Source organism: Poromitra crassiceps, assembly GCF_964638095.1.
Source record: "Poromitra crassiceps genome assembly, chromosome: 5".
Taxonomy (NCBI): Eukaryota; Metazoa; Chordata; class Actinopteri; order Beryciformes; family Melamphaidae; genus Poromitra; species Poromitra crassiceps.
Window position 1 is genome coordinate 27,256,344 of NC_139642.1, and position 17,934 is coordinate 27,274,277.

General features: G+C 46.2%; 1 protein-coding gene across 1 annotated transcript in view; it reads left to right on the forward strand.

Annotated features, from left to right (window-relative positions):
• The window catches only part of kmt2a (lysine (K)-specific methyltransferase 2A), a gene marked incomplete at both ends in the record, with an annotated part of 51,130 nt that extends 37,989 nt beyond the window's left edge, over positions 1 to 13,141 (forward strand). The window contains 10 exons of the mRNA XM_083637508.1: positions 229 to 2,887; positions 3,040 to 5,670; positions 6,459 to 6,527; positions 6,634 to 6,860; positions 7,570 to 7,644; positions 9,862 to 10,036; positions 10,564 to 10,671; positions 10,835 to 10,915; positions 12,614 to 12,743; positions 12,866 to 13,141. Of these exons, the coding sequence (XP_083493634.1) occupies positions 229 to 2,887; positions 3,040 to 5,670; positions 6,459 to 6,527; positions 6,634 to 6,860; positions 7,570 to 7,644; positions 9,862 to 10,036; positions 10,564 to 10,671; positions 10,835 to 10,915; positions 12,614 to 12,743; positions 12,866 to 13,141 (6,431 nt within the window). The remainder of the gene's footprint in view (positions 1 to 228; positions 2,888 to 3,039; positions 5,671 to 6,458; positions 6,528 to 6,633; positions 6,861 to 7,569; positions 7,645 to 9,861; positions 10,037 to 10,563; positions 10,672 to 10,834; positions 10,916 to 12,613; positions 12,744 to 12,865) is intronic.
• Positions 13,142 to 17,934: the final 4,793 nt, after the last annotated feature.

Consider the following 17,934-nt stretch of genomic DNA (forward strand, 5'->3'; position numbering starts at 1 on the left):
ATTAAGAGCTGAGGAGAGATAGAAGGGATATTTTCAGTGTGACTAATATGAGGATCCCTGAAAAGAGGGAAGTTCAAACTTTCCATCTTTAATTACGCCTATTTTGACTTTCTATTCTAGAATATCAGTTAAGAGCAATTCCATTCTAGTCGAAGGTGTTTGTTATTCCTGGCAGTTTGAAGCGTCACCTTGTCACACAAATATTTTTCCCCTTTTTTGTCTTTCAAGGAGGATCCACTCAGTCCCAAAGTCATGAGATTGTGACAGTAGGAGACCCCCTGCTGAATCCAGGCATGCGGAACATTGGCTCACGACGCCACAGCACTCCTTCTCTCTCCCCCCCTCCTCAGCAGCCCAACAGACATAGAGGGCTGACCTCCCCCCCACAGAACTCATCACGACCCCTGACCTCACCCCCTCCCCTCATCCCTTCCCCTGCCAGAGACCCCGAGAAGGCCAGACACCCAAGCAAAGATCCCATCCAGCGGGATGGCGAGAGAGGTAGACTGTCCTGTACGGACAGGAGCAGATCACAGCCATCCAGAGACCAAGGCTTCAGAGACGCAGACAAGGGGAGAATGTCCAGCAGAGACCAAGCCTTGAAGGATTCTGAGAAAAATAGATTGTCTAGAGAACTTGGGCAGAAAGACTCTGACAAGGGGAAACTACTTTCCAAAGACCCAGACAAGGGGAGAGCGGTGAGTAAAGACCCAGGTCTGAAAGAGACAGAGAGGGGAAGACCTCTCAGTAGAGACGCCAGCTTTAGGGATTCAGAGAAGGGGAGACAAGCAAACAGGGACTCTGAGAAGGGGAGACAGGCAAGCAGGGACTCAAGCAATAGAGACTCAGACAAGGGCAAACAGCCATCCAGTGACCACAACTATAAGGACACTGAAAAAGGTAGGCCACTCAATAGAGATGCAGGGCTTAAGGACTCTGAGAAGCATAGGCAATACGGCAGGGATACAGATAGAGGGAAAGACCTAGGCCAAGGTAAGGACAGACCTTCCAGCAGAGACTCTGACAAGGGCAGACCTCCCTCCAGAGACTCTAGTTATCGAAGCACAGAGAGAAACAAAGACTCTGGCTCAGGGAAAGACAGCAACCCCAGCAGTCAATCCAAACAGGCTGGAGGTGAGTGTAAGAGCCCAAGACTGGCGCCTGCAGGCTCAGGCCAGTCCTCCCCTCCCATGGGCACCGCTGTTCTCACAGGTCAACAGAGAGGTGGCAGCTCCAAGCAGACAGACAAACAGGGGAAACAGGGAGGCAAAGAGCAGGATGTCTCAGCCAGCCCCAGTTTGTTGCCTCGCCATCGGTCCACTTCCACCTCCAACAGCACCCAGTCTAAGGACAAACCCAAATCAGGGAAGGAAAGTGGGAGTGGGACGTCCATACCAGCCCCTCTCAATAAGGACTCTGTTGTTCGGAAATCGGGCTCCCCGCAGCCTTCATTCCAGAAGAGCGGTGCACGAAAATCCAATGATTACTCATCGAGTCCGGCCCCCGCAGTGGCCATGAAACCGCTATGGCCGTCGAGGGCACCAGCAGAAGATGACATTATCAAACGAGGCTCCTCACACCAGGCCTCCCCAGCTGCAGCTGCCAAAGACAAACACTCCAAAGTTAGGACACCGGGCAGCAGAGAGGTGTCCAAAGACGGTGACAAAGAGAAGACCCTCCCCAACAGCAACAGCAGCAACAAGAAAACTCTCCTCAACAACAATACAAAAGCTACTGGCAGCTCCAACGCACAGGCTCAAACCCCCAACTCTCGTAACAGCAGCAATAGCAAAGCGCCCATGCTGGGAAACAGCACCAAAGCTCATGGGAAGGCTCAGGTGGAGAAGCTGGAGAGCCAGGGGGCAGACAGGTCATTCTGTAAGAATAGAGAAAGTTCATCTTGTCCTGAGAGAAAGAACAGTTCCAGTCTGGACAACTTACAACAGTTGCAGCCGGCTAGCATAGCTCCAGAGAGAGGAGTGAAGACATCTCTGCAGTCTCACACCAAACCAACAGTTAACCAGCTGCCGTTGCCTTCTAGGGACAAAAAGAGACCGGTCAAACCCCCCTCTGTAACCCCACTAAAGACTGATATTAAGACTGACCCTAACGGGACCAGCACTGTCAGCAGTACTTCCTCTTCTTGCTCCAGCACCACCACATCCACAGTCTCTCCTGCAGGCCAGGGGACTCGTCGATCTGCACGCTCTGCTCTTTTCTCCTCACCCTCCGCCAGCAGCAGTGACAGCTCTGAATCGGACACACAGACCCATCTAGAGGAGGGTGAACAGTGCACAGAGCACCCACGCAGCGAGCACCGAGACCACCACAGCCTCCTCACTCAAGGCACCGAGGACGAGGGGGACGGGGCAGAAGACGACCATGAAAGGATGGATGATAAGCATCACGAGGACGATAGTGATGGATCAGGCTCGGCCAAGCGGCGCTACCCTCGACGCAGTGCCCGTGCACGTTCCAACATGTTCTTTGGCCTCACGCCCTTCTATGGGGTTCGCTCATATGGCGAGGAGGACCTCCCCTTCTACGGCAGCGGGGATGGGACAGGGGGCGTGGTTAAGAGGAGGACTGGCGGCAGCAGGAGATCAGCTGAGGGACAGGTGGATGGAGCAGATGATATGAGTACCTCCTCGTCTTCAGTGGACAGTGGAGAGGATGAGGAGGGTGGGATGAAACCGAGGGGTAAAGATCCTTACTACTACAACTTTACCCGAACAATCATTAATCCTGGCGGAGGGGGGCTGCCGTCTATAGCGGGGATAGACCAGTGTCTGGGAAGGGGCTCCCAGCTCCAGCGCTTCCTCAAAGATGAGGAGCAGCAGCAACAGCGGGGACATGGAAGACCTGGAGATGACCTACTGAGTAGTATGTAAGTACACAAGAGATTTTTTAATTATCCTTGATCACTCCAATTTATTGGTATCCATGTGTTTATCTTGCCCCAGTAAAAATCTGGTTTCTGCGGTTATATATATCATCTGTAATAATAATCTGGCATATTTTCTTTGTTGTGTTTAACAGGAGCTTGGGCAAGCAGCAGATTGGCCAGCTTGATGGTGTTGATGATGGCTCGGAGAGCGACGCCAGCATCTGTACCACCAGCACCACCACCACCACTACGGCCACTTCCTCTTCCACCCCACATAAGAGTACTCCTAAAAGGAGGGGCAGAGAAAGGCACACTGAGAAGCTGGACTCCCATGACTCAGGCAAGGAGGCTGATAACAACAGTGGCGGAGCAGCAGGAGGAGGGAGCGGTAACAGCCGAGAAAGCAGGAAGAACCAGAAAGACAACTGTCTCCCTCTTGGAGGTGGGGTCAAGTCCCAGCCACAGAGTCAGGGCCAACAAGACCCTCTGGAGGCCCAGCTGTCCCTCAGCACAGATCTGCTTAAATCCGACTCGGACAACAACAATAGTGATGACTGTGGTAACATCCTGCCGTCAGACATCATGGAGTTTGTCCTCAACACGCCTTCCATGTCAATGCAGGCTCTGGGTCAGCAATCTGAGCCTTCGTCCTCAGAGCTGCTTCTGGATGAGGGATATGTTGGTGTGGACGTCAACAGGCGCAAAGACATCCTGTTTGAGGACTTCCCCCAGCCACTGGCCAGTGCTGAGAGTGGAGGGGTAGTGGAGAGTAGCGTGAACAGCTCAATATCGGTTGAGGAGCCATATGGCCTTCCTCTGGAGCTACCTTCTGACCTCTCTGTCCTGACCACTCGCAGCCCCACTGTCAGTGCCAGTCAGAATCACACTGCTGGGAGTCTCATCTCAGACACTTCAGACCGCACCATGTTAGGCTTGACCTCTGACCCAGAAACGATCAGCGGGGAGAAGGGTGGGAACAAGAAGAGAGGAGGGCCAGGCGTGTCACCATCAGAGAACCAGCATGATGGTACAGCTTTGGGAAATAGGGAAACACAGGTGACAGAAGGTCACATGACTCCTGAACAGTTCATTCCCAGCCCTGCTATTGGCCAGGTCGTGGAACCTCCAGGTAACCAGGATGTTCCAAGAAGTTCTGGTACCCCTGGTCTGCCTAGTTCCCCCTCCCTGCCCCTTCAGGGTCAGAAGTATCTTCCAGCTTCAGCGGCAGCAGGAAGCAGCTCTAGTCCTGTTTCAGGCCCGTGCCCCTCCCAGGCTCCGGTTTCCAGCCCAGCAGTCATCAAACCAGGACCCGAGAAGCTCATTCTGGTCCAGCAGCAGTTCCAGCCCCTCTATGTCCTTCAGACTCTCCCTAATGGCGTCACTCAAGCTCAAGCGCCCAGCTCTCCAGCAGTGCTGAGTTCCATGACACTCACCACAGGGTTGAATGCTGGTCTATCTACAGCCCCCTTTGCTGGGGGCAAAGTCCTGGGCACTATGCCCCACCACCCTCAGATTCACACATTTACAGGAACCACCCAGGCAAGCTTTCAGACTGGAATCCCCAGCACCACCTCGGGGCTTCTTATTGGGGTGCCCTCCCAGCATGACCAATCACAGATTCTGCTTTCAGAGGCTGGCCGGCCCCGCGAGTTGGCCATAGTGTCCAGTGCCTCCTCCCTCTCTTCTTCCCAAACTGTGCTCGCCTCCGCTCACGGCAAGAAGAGGCCCATTTCTCGTCTCCAGCCGAGAAGGACCAAAAAGCTGGCCCGTAACCGTAGCCAGCCTACTCTGGCCCCAGCCGACGTGGCGCCCACTACAAACATGACCCTCATCAACCTGGCATCCCCTCAGATTACTGCTAGCATCCCCGGCCAACCCGGTGGTCTGGTAGAGTTAAGCACCCTCTCCACCTCCCAACGCAAGGTTCCAAATATTATCAAGAGACCAAAATCAGGTGGGGTTATGTACTTTGAGCCCACGGCTCTCCTTCAGCAGAGGATGCCTATTCCCGGTACTGCCCAGACTGGTATCCTGGGTCACGATTCCTCTACTCACCTTCTGCCCTGCACGGTCTCCGGTCTCAACCCCAATCAGTCGGTGTTGAATGTCGTTTCAGTGGCTCCTAGCGGTGCCACCGGCATTCTTGCTCCAGGATCAGTCTCCCTCTCCACCCCTGTCCTTAGCTCGACCGAGATCACTGGGCCAATTAGCAGCCTCCTCTTCAAGGCCGGCCCCCATGGCTTGGGCCTGTCAGATCAGCCAATGGTCCTTCAGACAGCAGGAGGAGCTCCCTTAATGTCGCAGCTCAGCTCCTCTGTCCAGACCTCCATCGCCAGCAGCATCTGTGTCCTGCCCTCCCAACAGACCATCAGCATGGCTGTCAGCCAACATGGAGAGACAGACAGCAGTGGTGTCCATCTACAACATCAAACACAGCCGATTAACAGAGCCCAGACCTTGGATTCTAGTCCTAACACCACTGTAACTTTAACCCCTGTCCCAGCCACCTCCATAAGCTCGGCCACGGGGCGTGTTGTTGGGGTGTTCACCCAGACCCAGAGCTCTAGAACGAACCCAATTTCTAGGTCCACAGAACAAAGGCAGCCTGGCTCCACCACAGTAGTGTCAGCAGCAGTAACGGTTTCAGGACCACCAAAAGGCAAACAGAAAGCTAAGAGGAGTAGGCAGAGTCCAGACAAAACCAGCGGGAAGAAGCTCAAGGCCTGGCAGGCAGAAGAGCATCACAGCAACCCTGGAGGAAGACCATCTCCCTCCAACCCATGGTGAGACAATCATATTCATTTTGGGATTTGAGATCTATTTATGGTGTACTGAGTTTATTCCAATTCACATTAATGAACAGGTATAATAGTCGATAATTTTGACAAACCTTTTGAGCATGAGTGGGATGTTACATGTTAGTTATTACATTATAATATTACATTCATATTTAGCCAATAGACATGTAATTATATACAGTATTGTTGAGAATTTGCTGTATATGCTGTGAATTCAATTGTCTATTCTTGCTTGGCATCTTTTGTTTTGTTTTGCACCATGTTCGAAATTAATCTATATCTAGAGCATTTGGGACCCCTACTATCAGCACAAAATTAATTTAACTGCTGTTTACACAAGTAACAGATTGAATTCTCTTTAATGACTTGATAGAATTGTCTATCAAGAAACACCAATTTCTTACTACAATCGTCGTTTTTAAACCTCTTAGTTCTCAAACAAGTACAGATTTCACACAGTCCCGTATTCATGGTGATGACATGTAATTCTTTCTGAATGCAAGAATAGGATTGTGAGTTTGTTTTATTCATGATACTTCTCCATAAACAATAGAAATGATTTGTACAGAAGAATGTTCTCGCTTAGATTAAGTTCAGTATCTCATCTCACCCCTGCATCAAAATAATCCAGTCTCAATACAGCTTGAGGCTTGCTGAACTCGATACTCTGCACAGTCTATAATCCTTGGAATGAAAGTAAGCAACTGTTAAGTAAAATACTAACAATGAAATGCATTCCCATTTTGAACCTTTCTTGCTTTCTCTGTGTGCAGTTCCAGAGAGCTGAACTCCCCTGAACCTATGGACACGGGCAAGCCCACAGACAAGGCAACCAACAAGAGGTGGGGAGTCATTCATGCTAGTCACCCATTCCTATACTCAAAACTCCCAATAGAAGACAAGTTAATACAGTTACTTGGTACTTACCTAAAATCTTCATGTTTCCAGTGTGTTTGGTACAAAGGCTTCTGAAGCTCCGGTTTTAATGGGGAAAGCGGTGGAGAAGGACAAAAGGTCTGGTGGCGGTAGGGGAGCAGGGTCCCTCCTGGTGGCCTGTCCCTCAGACCAGGAAGGTAATGGCAAGGACATGGCTCTGGACAGCAAACCCAAGAAAGGCATCATCTTTGAAATCTGCAGTGAGGACGGCTTCCACATCCGCTGTGAGAGTATTGAAGGTGAGCGAGAATAATCTCACCTACACCCGATTTGTTACGTTTAGTTTATATAAATGATTATTATGTTATGTAAGGGATAATGTACACCACTTCATGGCAGAATCTTGAATCACCCCGTCGGACTTTGTTATACCATGATGACCGGGTTACTGCTGTACATTATCTCACTTATTACATGGCTACTTACCAAAAACACATATCATTTGAAAGTAAATTAATTTATTACAGGCTAAAGTAACTTTATAAGTTTCCACCACAACAATGATCAAGCAGATCGGCCTGCAGTAACTGAGGACTAATGCCTTTTTGATGCAAAGTGTCACGAGATCATTTGATTTGATGATTACAAATCAACAAGATTTAATGGACTTCTTGACTGCAGGGTGGTACGATAAGATTGAAACTGTAGTCTGGGGATTCAGAAATAACACCACTCGAAATGCTTTCATTTCATTGGACACTGAGAACTGAGTATTCAACAAACCTATATAATAAAAAGAGAATATAAGATATAGTTTTATGGTTGAGGATGATGACGAAAATATTAGAACCAAGTATTGTTTGATCTATGACGCATTGCACACTGGACCCACAGAACATATTTCATCTACCCTACCTACCTCCCCTACTGTATGCCTGACTGTGAATCATACATTGTGTATGAATCACTCATCTATCCTGTTTTAACCGTCTTCCTGCTCCTCTACAGAGGCTTGGAAATCCCTGACTGATAAGGTGCAGGAGGCTCGTTCCAATGCCAGACTCAAAGAGCTCTCGTTTGAAGGTGAGGCATCACTCCAACTACAATATATGAAAAGGATTTAGAAGAAGAATAGAACCGTTGTTATTCAAACTCTGTATTCCAAATCTTCATGAGAATTAATTAAGAACACAACACCAGCTGGTGTCTCCCGTTCTCCCCAAGCTTGATTGCTCTCAATGCTAACGTCTGATGAATCAGTAGCTGTGTTTCCAAAGTGTTTTCATGCTAATTTTAATATGAAATTATACTGAATGCAAACAATACATTTTGAACAATGTCCTGGATATCACAATTTTTAATGCTTGCGTTAGATGGATTTTTTTTGTCAATAAGGAGTTCTGCAATAAATAGCAGGTGGAAATAGATTTGTTGAATAGGCTAAATAATAATAGCCTGGTAAACCAGCCGGTCACATGAACTCACATTTCATTTCGTTCTGTGGGACCGTCGGGCCTCAAGCCCTGAGAGGGCTTTAGCAGAAACTGCAAAGCGGACGAGCCAATCAGCAACTGCACTCAGTGCCCTGTGATTGACAGCGCAAGTTGGCCAATCAGGGACGAACTGACGTAGTTGATGATACAGGCCAACGCTGTAGCAATCATTGCGGTTTCCCGAAGTAGTAATGTTAACATTAGCATAAACACAGCCATAAGTGAAGTTATTGCAGAAATAGACTCAATAACAATTAAACAAGAGCAAGAGTATGCACTTGCGGAGTTTCTCGGCGGAAAAGACTTTTTCACTATTCTTCCAACTGGATTTGGCAAAAATCATTTACAGCAGATTCAGCCATAACGCTACGTCGCTAGCTTGCTAATGTTGCTACATGCTAAAGTGGCTGGCTCTGCACTGAACAGCGCACTCCGATGACGTCAAGTGTTTTGTTACGCTGATTGGCTGAAGGCGTTTGTCAATGAACTAATCCTGGCCATGCTCCCGCCCCTGCAAGCACTGGGTGAAAACTTCAGGCCAGACGGTCCCTCAGAACAAAATAAAATGTGAGGTCACGTGACCGGCTGGTTTACCAGGCTAAAATAATCATGTTGTGACATTTGGTGTCAAAGTCTGTCTGCAAAATTTCGGTCCACCACAGCCTCCCAGAAATAGAGAGCCAAAGTGAAACGTCACTTCCTGCTTTCTCCCTCTACCAGCACTGCGAAAAATATGAATGGCGGTGAACGGAGAATAAGGTTACTTTTTTGATCCCGTTTGAATTGTGCCACGGGGTGCCAACGCTAATTTTGTCCATTTAAAACGTAACTTTGCATGTGAAGAAAGTCACAGTTTGTCGCCAAACTGTTGCACTAGAAGTTATAAATCAGAAAGACTACATGCTTGCACTGTCGCCTAAGTGACGTCACTTTCTCTACCGGCAAAGCTGAAGACCGGCGACATGCCACGAGCTTCCACGAGCTATGTCGTTTTTATACGAAACTAACCCCTACGTTTCAGTTTGACGACAAACTGTGACTTTCTTGACATGCAAAGTTATGTTTTAAATTGACAAAATTAGCGTTGGCACCCTATGGCACAATTCAAACGGGACCAAAACGTAACCTTATTCTCCGTCCACCGCCATTCATATTTTTTGCAGCGCTGGTACAGGGAGAAAGCAGGAAGTGATGTTCCACTTTGCCTCTCTATGACATACACTCTGTTGCTTGTATAAGCAGAGTTGCCACAGGTCTGGAAAGTGCTACACTTCTTCCTATCTACAGTATCACTCTCTGCGCTGTGTCATTGCTAGTTACCGAGATCCTGAGAGCACTTAAGAAATGCTAAGTTTATGTTAAGTGTTGATGATTAATTCCAATGTGTAAGCATGACTGGAAACAAATTTGCATTAGACGACCTACGAGTGAACATCTCTGTGAATTATCGTCCCATCATTTTGAAATTTGTCCTTGAAAAGTGCTCGAAATCTATCATTACAAAAAAAGAGTGGCAGCCTTGTATGCCTGTCATGGTTGTATGGCCATATTTCATGAAGTCTGAACAACTTGGCCAATGCTAATCAATCCTTGAAAGACATTGCATTTATCTCATGGATGCATTTTCTTTTTAGGAAGTATATTTATTTGCTTCAGTCTAGCTGATGGAAATGCACCTGATTTTCATTTTTTTTCCCCCCATATTTCAAAAGATTTCTCTTGACACTGGGATGGGGGAAAAAAGCTTTTTGACTCCTTGTGGACTCATGTTGCTGTTTCCTGTTCCTGCATTTCCCCCCCCCCCCAGGTGTGAATGGGCTGAGGATGTTGGGCGTGGTCCATGAGGCAGTGGTCTTCCTGCTGGAGCAGCTGTACGGCTCCAGACACTGTCGGAGCTACCGCTTCCGCTTCCACAAGCCTGAAGAGACCCACCAGCCTCCCATCAACCCCCACGGCTCGGCCCGTGCAGAGATGCACCACAGGTAACGAGGGGACACTCGGCCTATGAGTCCAAGGGAATTTGAAGGGGGGACCAGCAGGTCAACCAAATGCTCTCCACTCCATAGCTCCATAGCTGATCTAGTGATTATTTTCAAAACATACCTACATCCGGCCCACCAGAGTATAGTGTTATGTGTAATCTTTATAAACAGAACAAGGACACAGTGACTGTCATAGATGCGAAACCACAAACATTCTTGCATATTGAAAATGGTATGATGACACACTCATTAACTGTGAGTGAGTGAGCTTAACCGTGTGTGTGGCTCAGTGAGTGACAGTACAGGCTATAGCAGATGCTTTGCATCTAAACCCCTAATGAAACCATATCAATCAAACATGCATACAAAACATACAAAATCTTTTTAAGCGAGTTACTAGATTTACTAGCCCAACATGGCATTTTACTTGCCCCGGGCAATCGGGCAAGCCCTATTGTTGAGCTGTCTGTCTGTGTGGGTGTGTGTGTGTTTCTGACTGGTGTCTACTCCATCTGTGTCCCCTCCAGGAGGTCTGTATTTGACATGTTCAACTTCCTGGCCTCCAAACACCGCCAGCCGCCGGAGTACCGGCCGCAGGAAGAGGATGAGGAAGAAGGGCAGCTCAGGACTGCCAGGTCAGTTACCTGGTACACACACTCCTCCTTTCCACTTGACTCAAAACACTGTTCCAATAGAGTTATTTTTCATGAAAAGAAAAATGACAGATTGTTGATCATTTGGCAAATGTTATAGTAACCATACAGAACCTTATGCTTCTTATTCATCTTATTGTTGCAGGCGAGCCTCCATGGAGCTCCCCCTGGCTGTGAAATTCAAGCATCTCAAGACCACCTCCAAGGAAACTGTAGGAGTCTACAGGTTAGACCAGTGGTGCTTTGTTACGCTTTAATTATTCAGGTGGAGGAGAAGCTGCCACGGGAGCAGACTATGTATGTGATGTTAAATGGCTCTGTTTCAGATTCATTCAGATTCAGAAAACTTTATTTATCCCCAAGGGGCAATTCAGTTTCTGCAGTTCATCACCGTTGCGGGTAAACACATCTCAGTCCTAAATCACAAGATACAAAATGCATACATACAATAGAAGATAAACAAGAGAGAAGCTCAGTGTGATCAAACCAAGGGGAAGTGCGTTTTGGTTCCTCGTGTCCCTCAGCACACATGGATCTGAGCCGCATAGGTGCATGGCGCAACATTGTTTGTACACATGTAAAGTGCATAAGGTGCATGTGTAAACAATTGGTTTTAAAAGAGACATAAAAAATAAAAAATTGCATACCAAAAAAGTGCAAATGCTAGGATGCACAGTGTTATTGGTTCAAGTACATACTACATGCATACAGTCAGTGCAGTTTCTACTTCTCTGCATTCAACAGCCGAATGGCTGAGGGAATGAAGGATTTGGAGTAACGGTTTGTTCCGCCATTCAACTTCCTCCGTACTGAGATTTACAATTTACCCTAAAGCATTTTAATCTGTCCACCTTTGTGGCAGTGCTAAATCTACATTTTCATTTCTATTCATCACCACAGGCTGGTGTTTGCCAAAATGAACTGGAAACTATAGGCTGGCATTGGCCGTTTAGCTTAAAGGATAAGGCTGGTGTTTTTTTTATGCATTGCTTCCTTTCAACAAATGCTACGACAGCAAGGATTTTCTTTTGCCAGCCAATCTTGTCCCAGCAACCATAGAACTTAATTAGAAGAAAAAAACGATTAAAAACATGTCAAAGAGCCCTGCCATTGCTCATCATCGCGATGCACCAGGCCAGCCGACTTACGAAAGTAGTTCCATAGCATTGAAAAAGTCCCTGGCGTAATGAAGAATTTGAAATTGATTTGGTAATAACTACAGCAGTCTGACTTTTCATGGTAACAGTGACTTTTCACATTGAAAAACTATATCTTTGTGAGCTGTATATCAAGGTAAGTTAAGTTATCCTTTATTCATCCCCATGGGGAAATTCATCCTCTGCATTTGACCCATCCTCTACTAGGAACCTTCCTAGAACTAGGTGTGCAGTGCAGCGCCCGGGGACCAACTCCAGTTCTTTTGCCATTGCCTTGGTCAGGGGCACTGGCAGCAGTATTAAGTTACCCTAACAGACATGTCTTTTGGTGGTGGGAGGAAACCGGAGCACCCGGAGAAAACCCACACGAACACGAACACGGGGAGAACATGCAAACTCCACACAGAAAGGACGTGGGACGGACCCGGGGTTTGAACCTGGGGACCTTCTTGCTGTGAGGCAACAGTGTTAACCACTGAGCCGCGGTGCCGTCAAGGTTTTTTAGCTTACATTTTGAGCCAATGAATTCCAGGTTGACGGTTAAAAACAGTACGTGGGAAGTCAGAAAGTAATTGGAGTATAGCAAACGCATTTTGTTATTTTCATAGGATTTGTTTGATAATAAGCAATGCAATAAAAAAAACAATGGCCTTATCCTCTAGTATGCCACCTACCATATCCACAAAGTACATAATATATATTAAAAAAAAGGAAGGGACAGAGGCAATTGACCGTGACTCATCACTGTAAACTCTATTCCACTGTAGATCTCCCATTCATGGCCGAGGTTTGTTCTGCAAGAAAGCCATTGATGCAGCGGAGATGGTCATCGAATACTCCGGCAACGTCATCCGCTCTGTGCTCACTGACAAACGGGAGAAATATTATGATGGCAAGGTGAGTAAAGGGATAACTGGGCCTGGAGACTGTGCAACATGTCATTAGTTGTATACTTGAAAAATACTAGAAAAAAGTACTGTGACCATAGAACACATTATCGAACTGTTCTTTCCTTGAAGGGGATTGGCTGTTACATGTTCCGCATCGACGACTACGAGGTGGTCGACGCCACGGTGCACGGCAACGCTGCCCGCTTCATCAACCACTCCTGTGAGCCCAACTGCTACTCGCGGGTCATCACCGTGGACGGCCAGAAGCACATCGTCATCTTCGCCGCCCGTCGCATCTACTGCGGAGAGGAGCTCACCTACGACTACAAGTTCCCCATCGAGGACGCCAGCACCAAGCTGCCCTGCAACTGCGCCGCAAAGAAGTGTCGCAAGTTCCTCAATTGACACCCCCCCCCCCCCCCCCCCCCCCATTCAAAAGATCTGAAGAGGTCAGCAAAAGTCCCTCAAGTAGTGGTGCCACCTTTTATTCCTCTGCAATGTTCTGGAGATGTTCTTCACGGGGTTTTTTGCTGTGGTGGCACTGGCTGCGATTTCTCTTTTGAGTCCTGCGTACGTAGGGCCACAGCTGCAGAAGGGGCACTAGCTGCTTTATCATTGGTTCTGCTGTCAGTGGAGGCGGGACACAGCAGAGGCCAGAAAAGGTGATTGTGGGCGATACTGTATTATGCAGGATTCAGAATGGCCACTGGAGGAGGGGCCATTTGTAGAAATTAAAACATGATTGTGCCTCCTTTTGTTTTGTTTACCTGTGGCACGGGGGCTAGTTTCAGTTTCAGAGGGGTGAGTTATGAAATGGTTCGAAAGAGCCTTCACAACATTGCAGTTTTAACTTTTATTGTATCTATATTTGGATGATAAAGAGTTGCCCTCTTCATACATTTTTACATTGGCCCATCCTCCTTAATTTTCTAAAAAGATTTGTCATTTCTTTGAAGATGTTATGGTCCATCAATGCTGTTCACAGATGAGAAAATAGACAGAAGTTAAAAAAAGAAAAAAAAAAAGAACTTGTACAAGAGTTCCATTTTACACCAAAGTGCAATTTGTTGAAGGGACTTGGAACAGTAATTTTACTAGAAAGACAGAAAGAGCAACTTGTCCGAATTTCCCTCTGGGTGTCATCGGTTGTTGATGCACATCTCCCTGTCTGAATGTGCCCTGATGCCTTCAGAGCTGTCGTGCTGGAACCTTCCCCCCACTCAGGCTGCTGGGAGACGCTGTAAATAGAAGCTGCTTGTCTGGAGCAGCTCGACTGGAGCTGTGCAGGTGCAGGTGGAAGCACTAGGGGGCGCAGTGGCCATTGGAAGGAAGAGAGGTAACGGATGGGGAGGGGGGGGGGGAATTAGACGAGACAAGTGGGTAGAGTTTGTATATTTGTTTTAAAAACAAACAAAAAAAGTGTTAGTTCGGTTGTTCATGTTAAGGTTGATATTCTAGGGTTGATACCAGTGTACTTAAATTAAGTTTTTAGTCTGACAAAACTTGGTAGCTATGTAGACACGTTATTGATTTGATTTCGGCTTCTGGCCTCGAGGAGGCGAGGCAGCTGGAGATTCTGGTGGACTGACAGCCGAGGGACTGGGGGAACTCTACTGATGTGCTTTAGTAGTTGTGTATTTATCTTTGATTTTCGGAGCTGTGGTCAAGAAAGCCATGGGTTTGGTGCAGTAAGGAGCGCGCACACAGTAGTACTGCAGGTTTATGCATGCTGTCGTTACCAACTTGTTTCTGGTCATTATATTGGCTTGGACTTTTGAATGACGTTTCCAAATTGCAAACAGCAGAGAGAACCAAACGTCATCCCTTGAAATTGAATTTCCACAGAGCTTGTTTCCTTCTTGGCCTAATTGTGATAACTATTACTATGGACACATGTTTTTATTTGTATGGTATCGAGTCTTTTAAAGTCTTGTCTGTTATGTCTTTCTTATTATGGACAGGGAAATATCATGCTTGCTTTTAAAAAGAAATGTAAATAATGTATATTTTTCTACACAAAAGACTAAAAAAGCACTCACTAGTGAATAGCACTTAATGATGGTATTTATATTTTTAAGAAATTGTATTTATTTTATTGCCATTTTTGTAGGAAATAGAGGTTTACAAACACTAAAGCTTGGTCTCTATGTTTTGTATTCAGCTGCCTTTTCAAAGTTTTTTGTTGTTGTAATTTTTTTTTGTTCTTTTCTTTTCTTTTTAGCCTGAATGTTTTCTTTGATTCCAAAGACTGACGCTGGTCTGTGGCTTGGTCCCATTGAGTTCAGTCCACCAGTAGCTCAAGGCTGATGGTTTTCAATGTTCCAATCCTAGCTGGCAGCATGGCGGCAGTCATTTGAATTATTAATATGCACTTGAGAGAGTTTAGATTGTTGATCCATGTGACGAGCAGATATCTCCTCTCTCCAGCCTTAATGTCTCCACATCACATCATACTTGGAAATCAAGTCCACTTGTAGGCTGCGTCTAGGCAGCCATGTCAAAATGATTTTTCTTGTCAGTAATAAGAGGGAAAAAAACCCTAACGGACTTGGATTGGCAATATGTGAGTTATCTAGATTAGTCAAAATGCAACAGGAGTCCCATATCAGTTCATAGTTGAAGCTTAGGTTTAGTGTTTCCCATGGGTGGTTGTCCCTCTGTAGACACTTGTCTATGATGAAGAGGTGCCTTCATATTAATGCCACAAACTGCATTCGTCATATCTCTATTCAGCCAATCCGTAGAATAATGCAACATTAAGAAACCACTTTTGTAAGCAGTGCTCACAATCTATCTGGAGATGAATTTGTCGTTTTTATTCAGTCTCTTTGTGGTTTGCCTTAGTTGTAACTGAGCATGCCTCTTATCTCACAAGCCTATTTGTCCTGGTGGTGTTGGGAAGTTGGATCCAGTGTGCTGACCCAACAGAAAATTTAATTGGGCTGTTTTTTTGTTTTGTTTTGTTTTTTGTTTGTTTTTAGCGACTGAGGCCAGTTACTTTTCTGTTTGTCCCCCTTTTTTTGATGTCGTTTTGTGTCATTCATGCTGACTTTGATATCACCAAAAGGCCATTAGTGGAATTAACCACACCACCCCTTGTTGCAGCCGTTGTGAATTGAAACCGGAACATTACCCACCCATTGATTGCACTTCAGCTGTGACAGGCACTGAATGAACATAGGAAAACGGCTCAGCTTTCTCTTCAGACAGACCCAATTCAATTCCTATGTAGACACCACAAGCACAGTTTAGCCACCGACAGCGCTGTCGGTTAGCGTCGTGCAGGGTAGAGGAGGCCCCCCCCCCCGTTAACGAAAAACCGAGGTCACAATAAGCTCGATGTTCAGATTGGTCTTTGACGACCCCTCAAAGTGGTGTCGAGGCCCTAGCCAAGTGCACTTGACTTTCTGTCACACAGTGAAGGCAGGGACCGTGCCAGCAGCCCTCTCCTTCCTCTGGGTGCAGCGCGTACAGCCGGGGGCGGGGCCTGGCTTATCCCGGTCAGGTGCAGCTCCCTGAACCCCACCCTGACTTGTCAGGCTACCCTTCCCGGTTGTAAAAGCTCGACCTACACTGGGCTCGCTGCGTTCTGCTGCTGCTGTCAACGATGAATGTATAATCCTCCGACCGACACGTCACCTGAAATGTGATGACGTCTCCGTGCTTTTGTCACAGCTGCGTTTGTTTAGAGTTCTCGTGTAAACCACCATGGTAGATACGGGAGATGCATGGGTATGACCTCACCTCACAGCAGGGGACACATGGATATGACCTCACAGGGGAGACAAGGATAATGACCTCACAGGGGAGACAAGGATATGACCTCACAGGGGACAGTGGCAGTTTGCTTTGGTTTGTTTCATTTCAGCACTGGGAAATATACTGAAGTGTGTGAACCGCGATGGCATTTCTACCTTTTTAGGACAACAGGTTTTACGGAGTTAGCTGAAACAGTTCACGTTAGCATCGGTAATAATGGGTTTACTGATGCCAAGGGCTCCGTCAGACTCTCTCTGTTCTCCAGATCCACTACTGCATTTTCAGTGTCCGAGGGTTCAGTAAACCAGTGAACAGTAACAATATAAAGTCATTTATCTGAGTGTTTTAAATAGCATACCGTATATACAGTAAGGAAATAGTCTGTTGTCTATTTGGACTTCATTTTACCATGCCACAGCAGTGGCTCTTCTCCTTCATTATCTGTAATTATAGTATAAATACATAACAATAATATTATAGTCTACGGAAACATGCATAGACATTTCTTGTACTTTAGTGTCTATACAATATATGGAATGGACATACAAACTTAGTTACAGTAGCAATACAGCAGATTTATAATGGTTAATGGCAATGTTTCAATGTACTCTATAATGGTTTTTGTGTTACAGTACTATCAGCTTAGCTGAAACTAACGTACATCATTCTTTTGTATATTAATAATCCAATACCAATTTTCCTGTGCCTGTGAATGTTCCTTCACCAACAAGGAGCGTTGCACTTAATGTTTTCTCTCTCTCTTTCTGGAAAGGAACGGTATTTATGTGATGAGAAATGTAACTATTAATGTGGTTGTGAACTTCTTGAGGTCAGCAATTGTTTTGTTTTTTGTTTTTTTTCCTGATTGTTGTAGTGAATGTTTTTGTTTTTCTTTGTAAATTTTAACAGGGACTTTTAGACTGCTTACTTGATGTGGTATAAATTGAGTCTGGTTTGTGGAGACTTAACCAGGAATTAAGAGACCGCACCAAAATGACGTTTTGGACCCTCTCATGTCTCCCTTACCGCCTCTCTCCTCCGAAGCTTTGGTTGTACTTATCATGTACTGTTTTATAGAAAGCGATAATGCTGAGATGATGATGATGATAAACGATGAAAACATTTAATTTATTTATTTTGTGCAGCATCCAGCCTGAATTGTTATTTTACAAGTCGAGGTTTGGGAGAAGTTGGACGAGTACTTAACATGTATTTGTAATTTTCTAATTGTTTCTTGTGTATAGACCTTATCAGCCTACTGTAGGATGGGATGCGGTGTCACAGAGGGAGGGGACGGTAGGACGTGCAAGAAACGGGGATGACAGATGATGAACAGGCTCTTTTCGTATGCCTTGAATATACCGTTGTCTTATCGATTTCCTCCTGCTCTCTGTAATAACAATATTCACGATTACGACAGTCATATTTCTCCCGCTTAT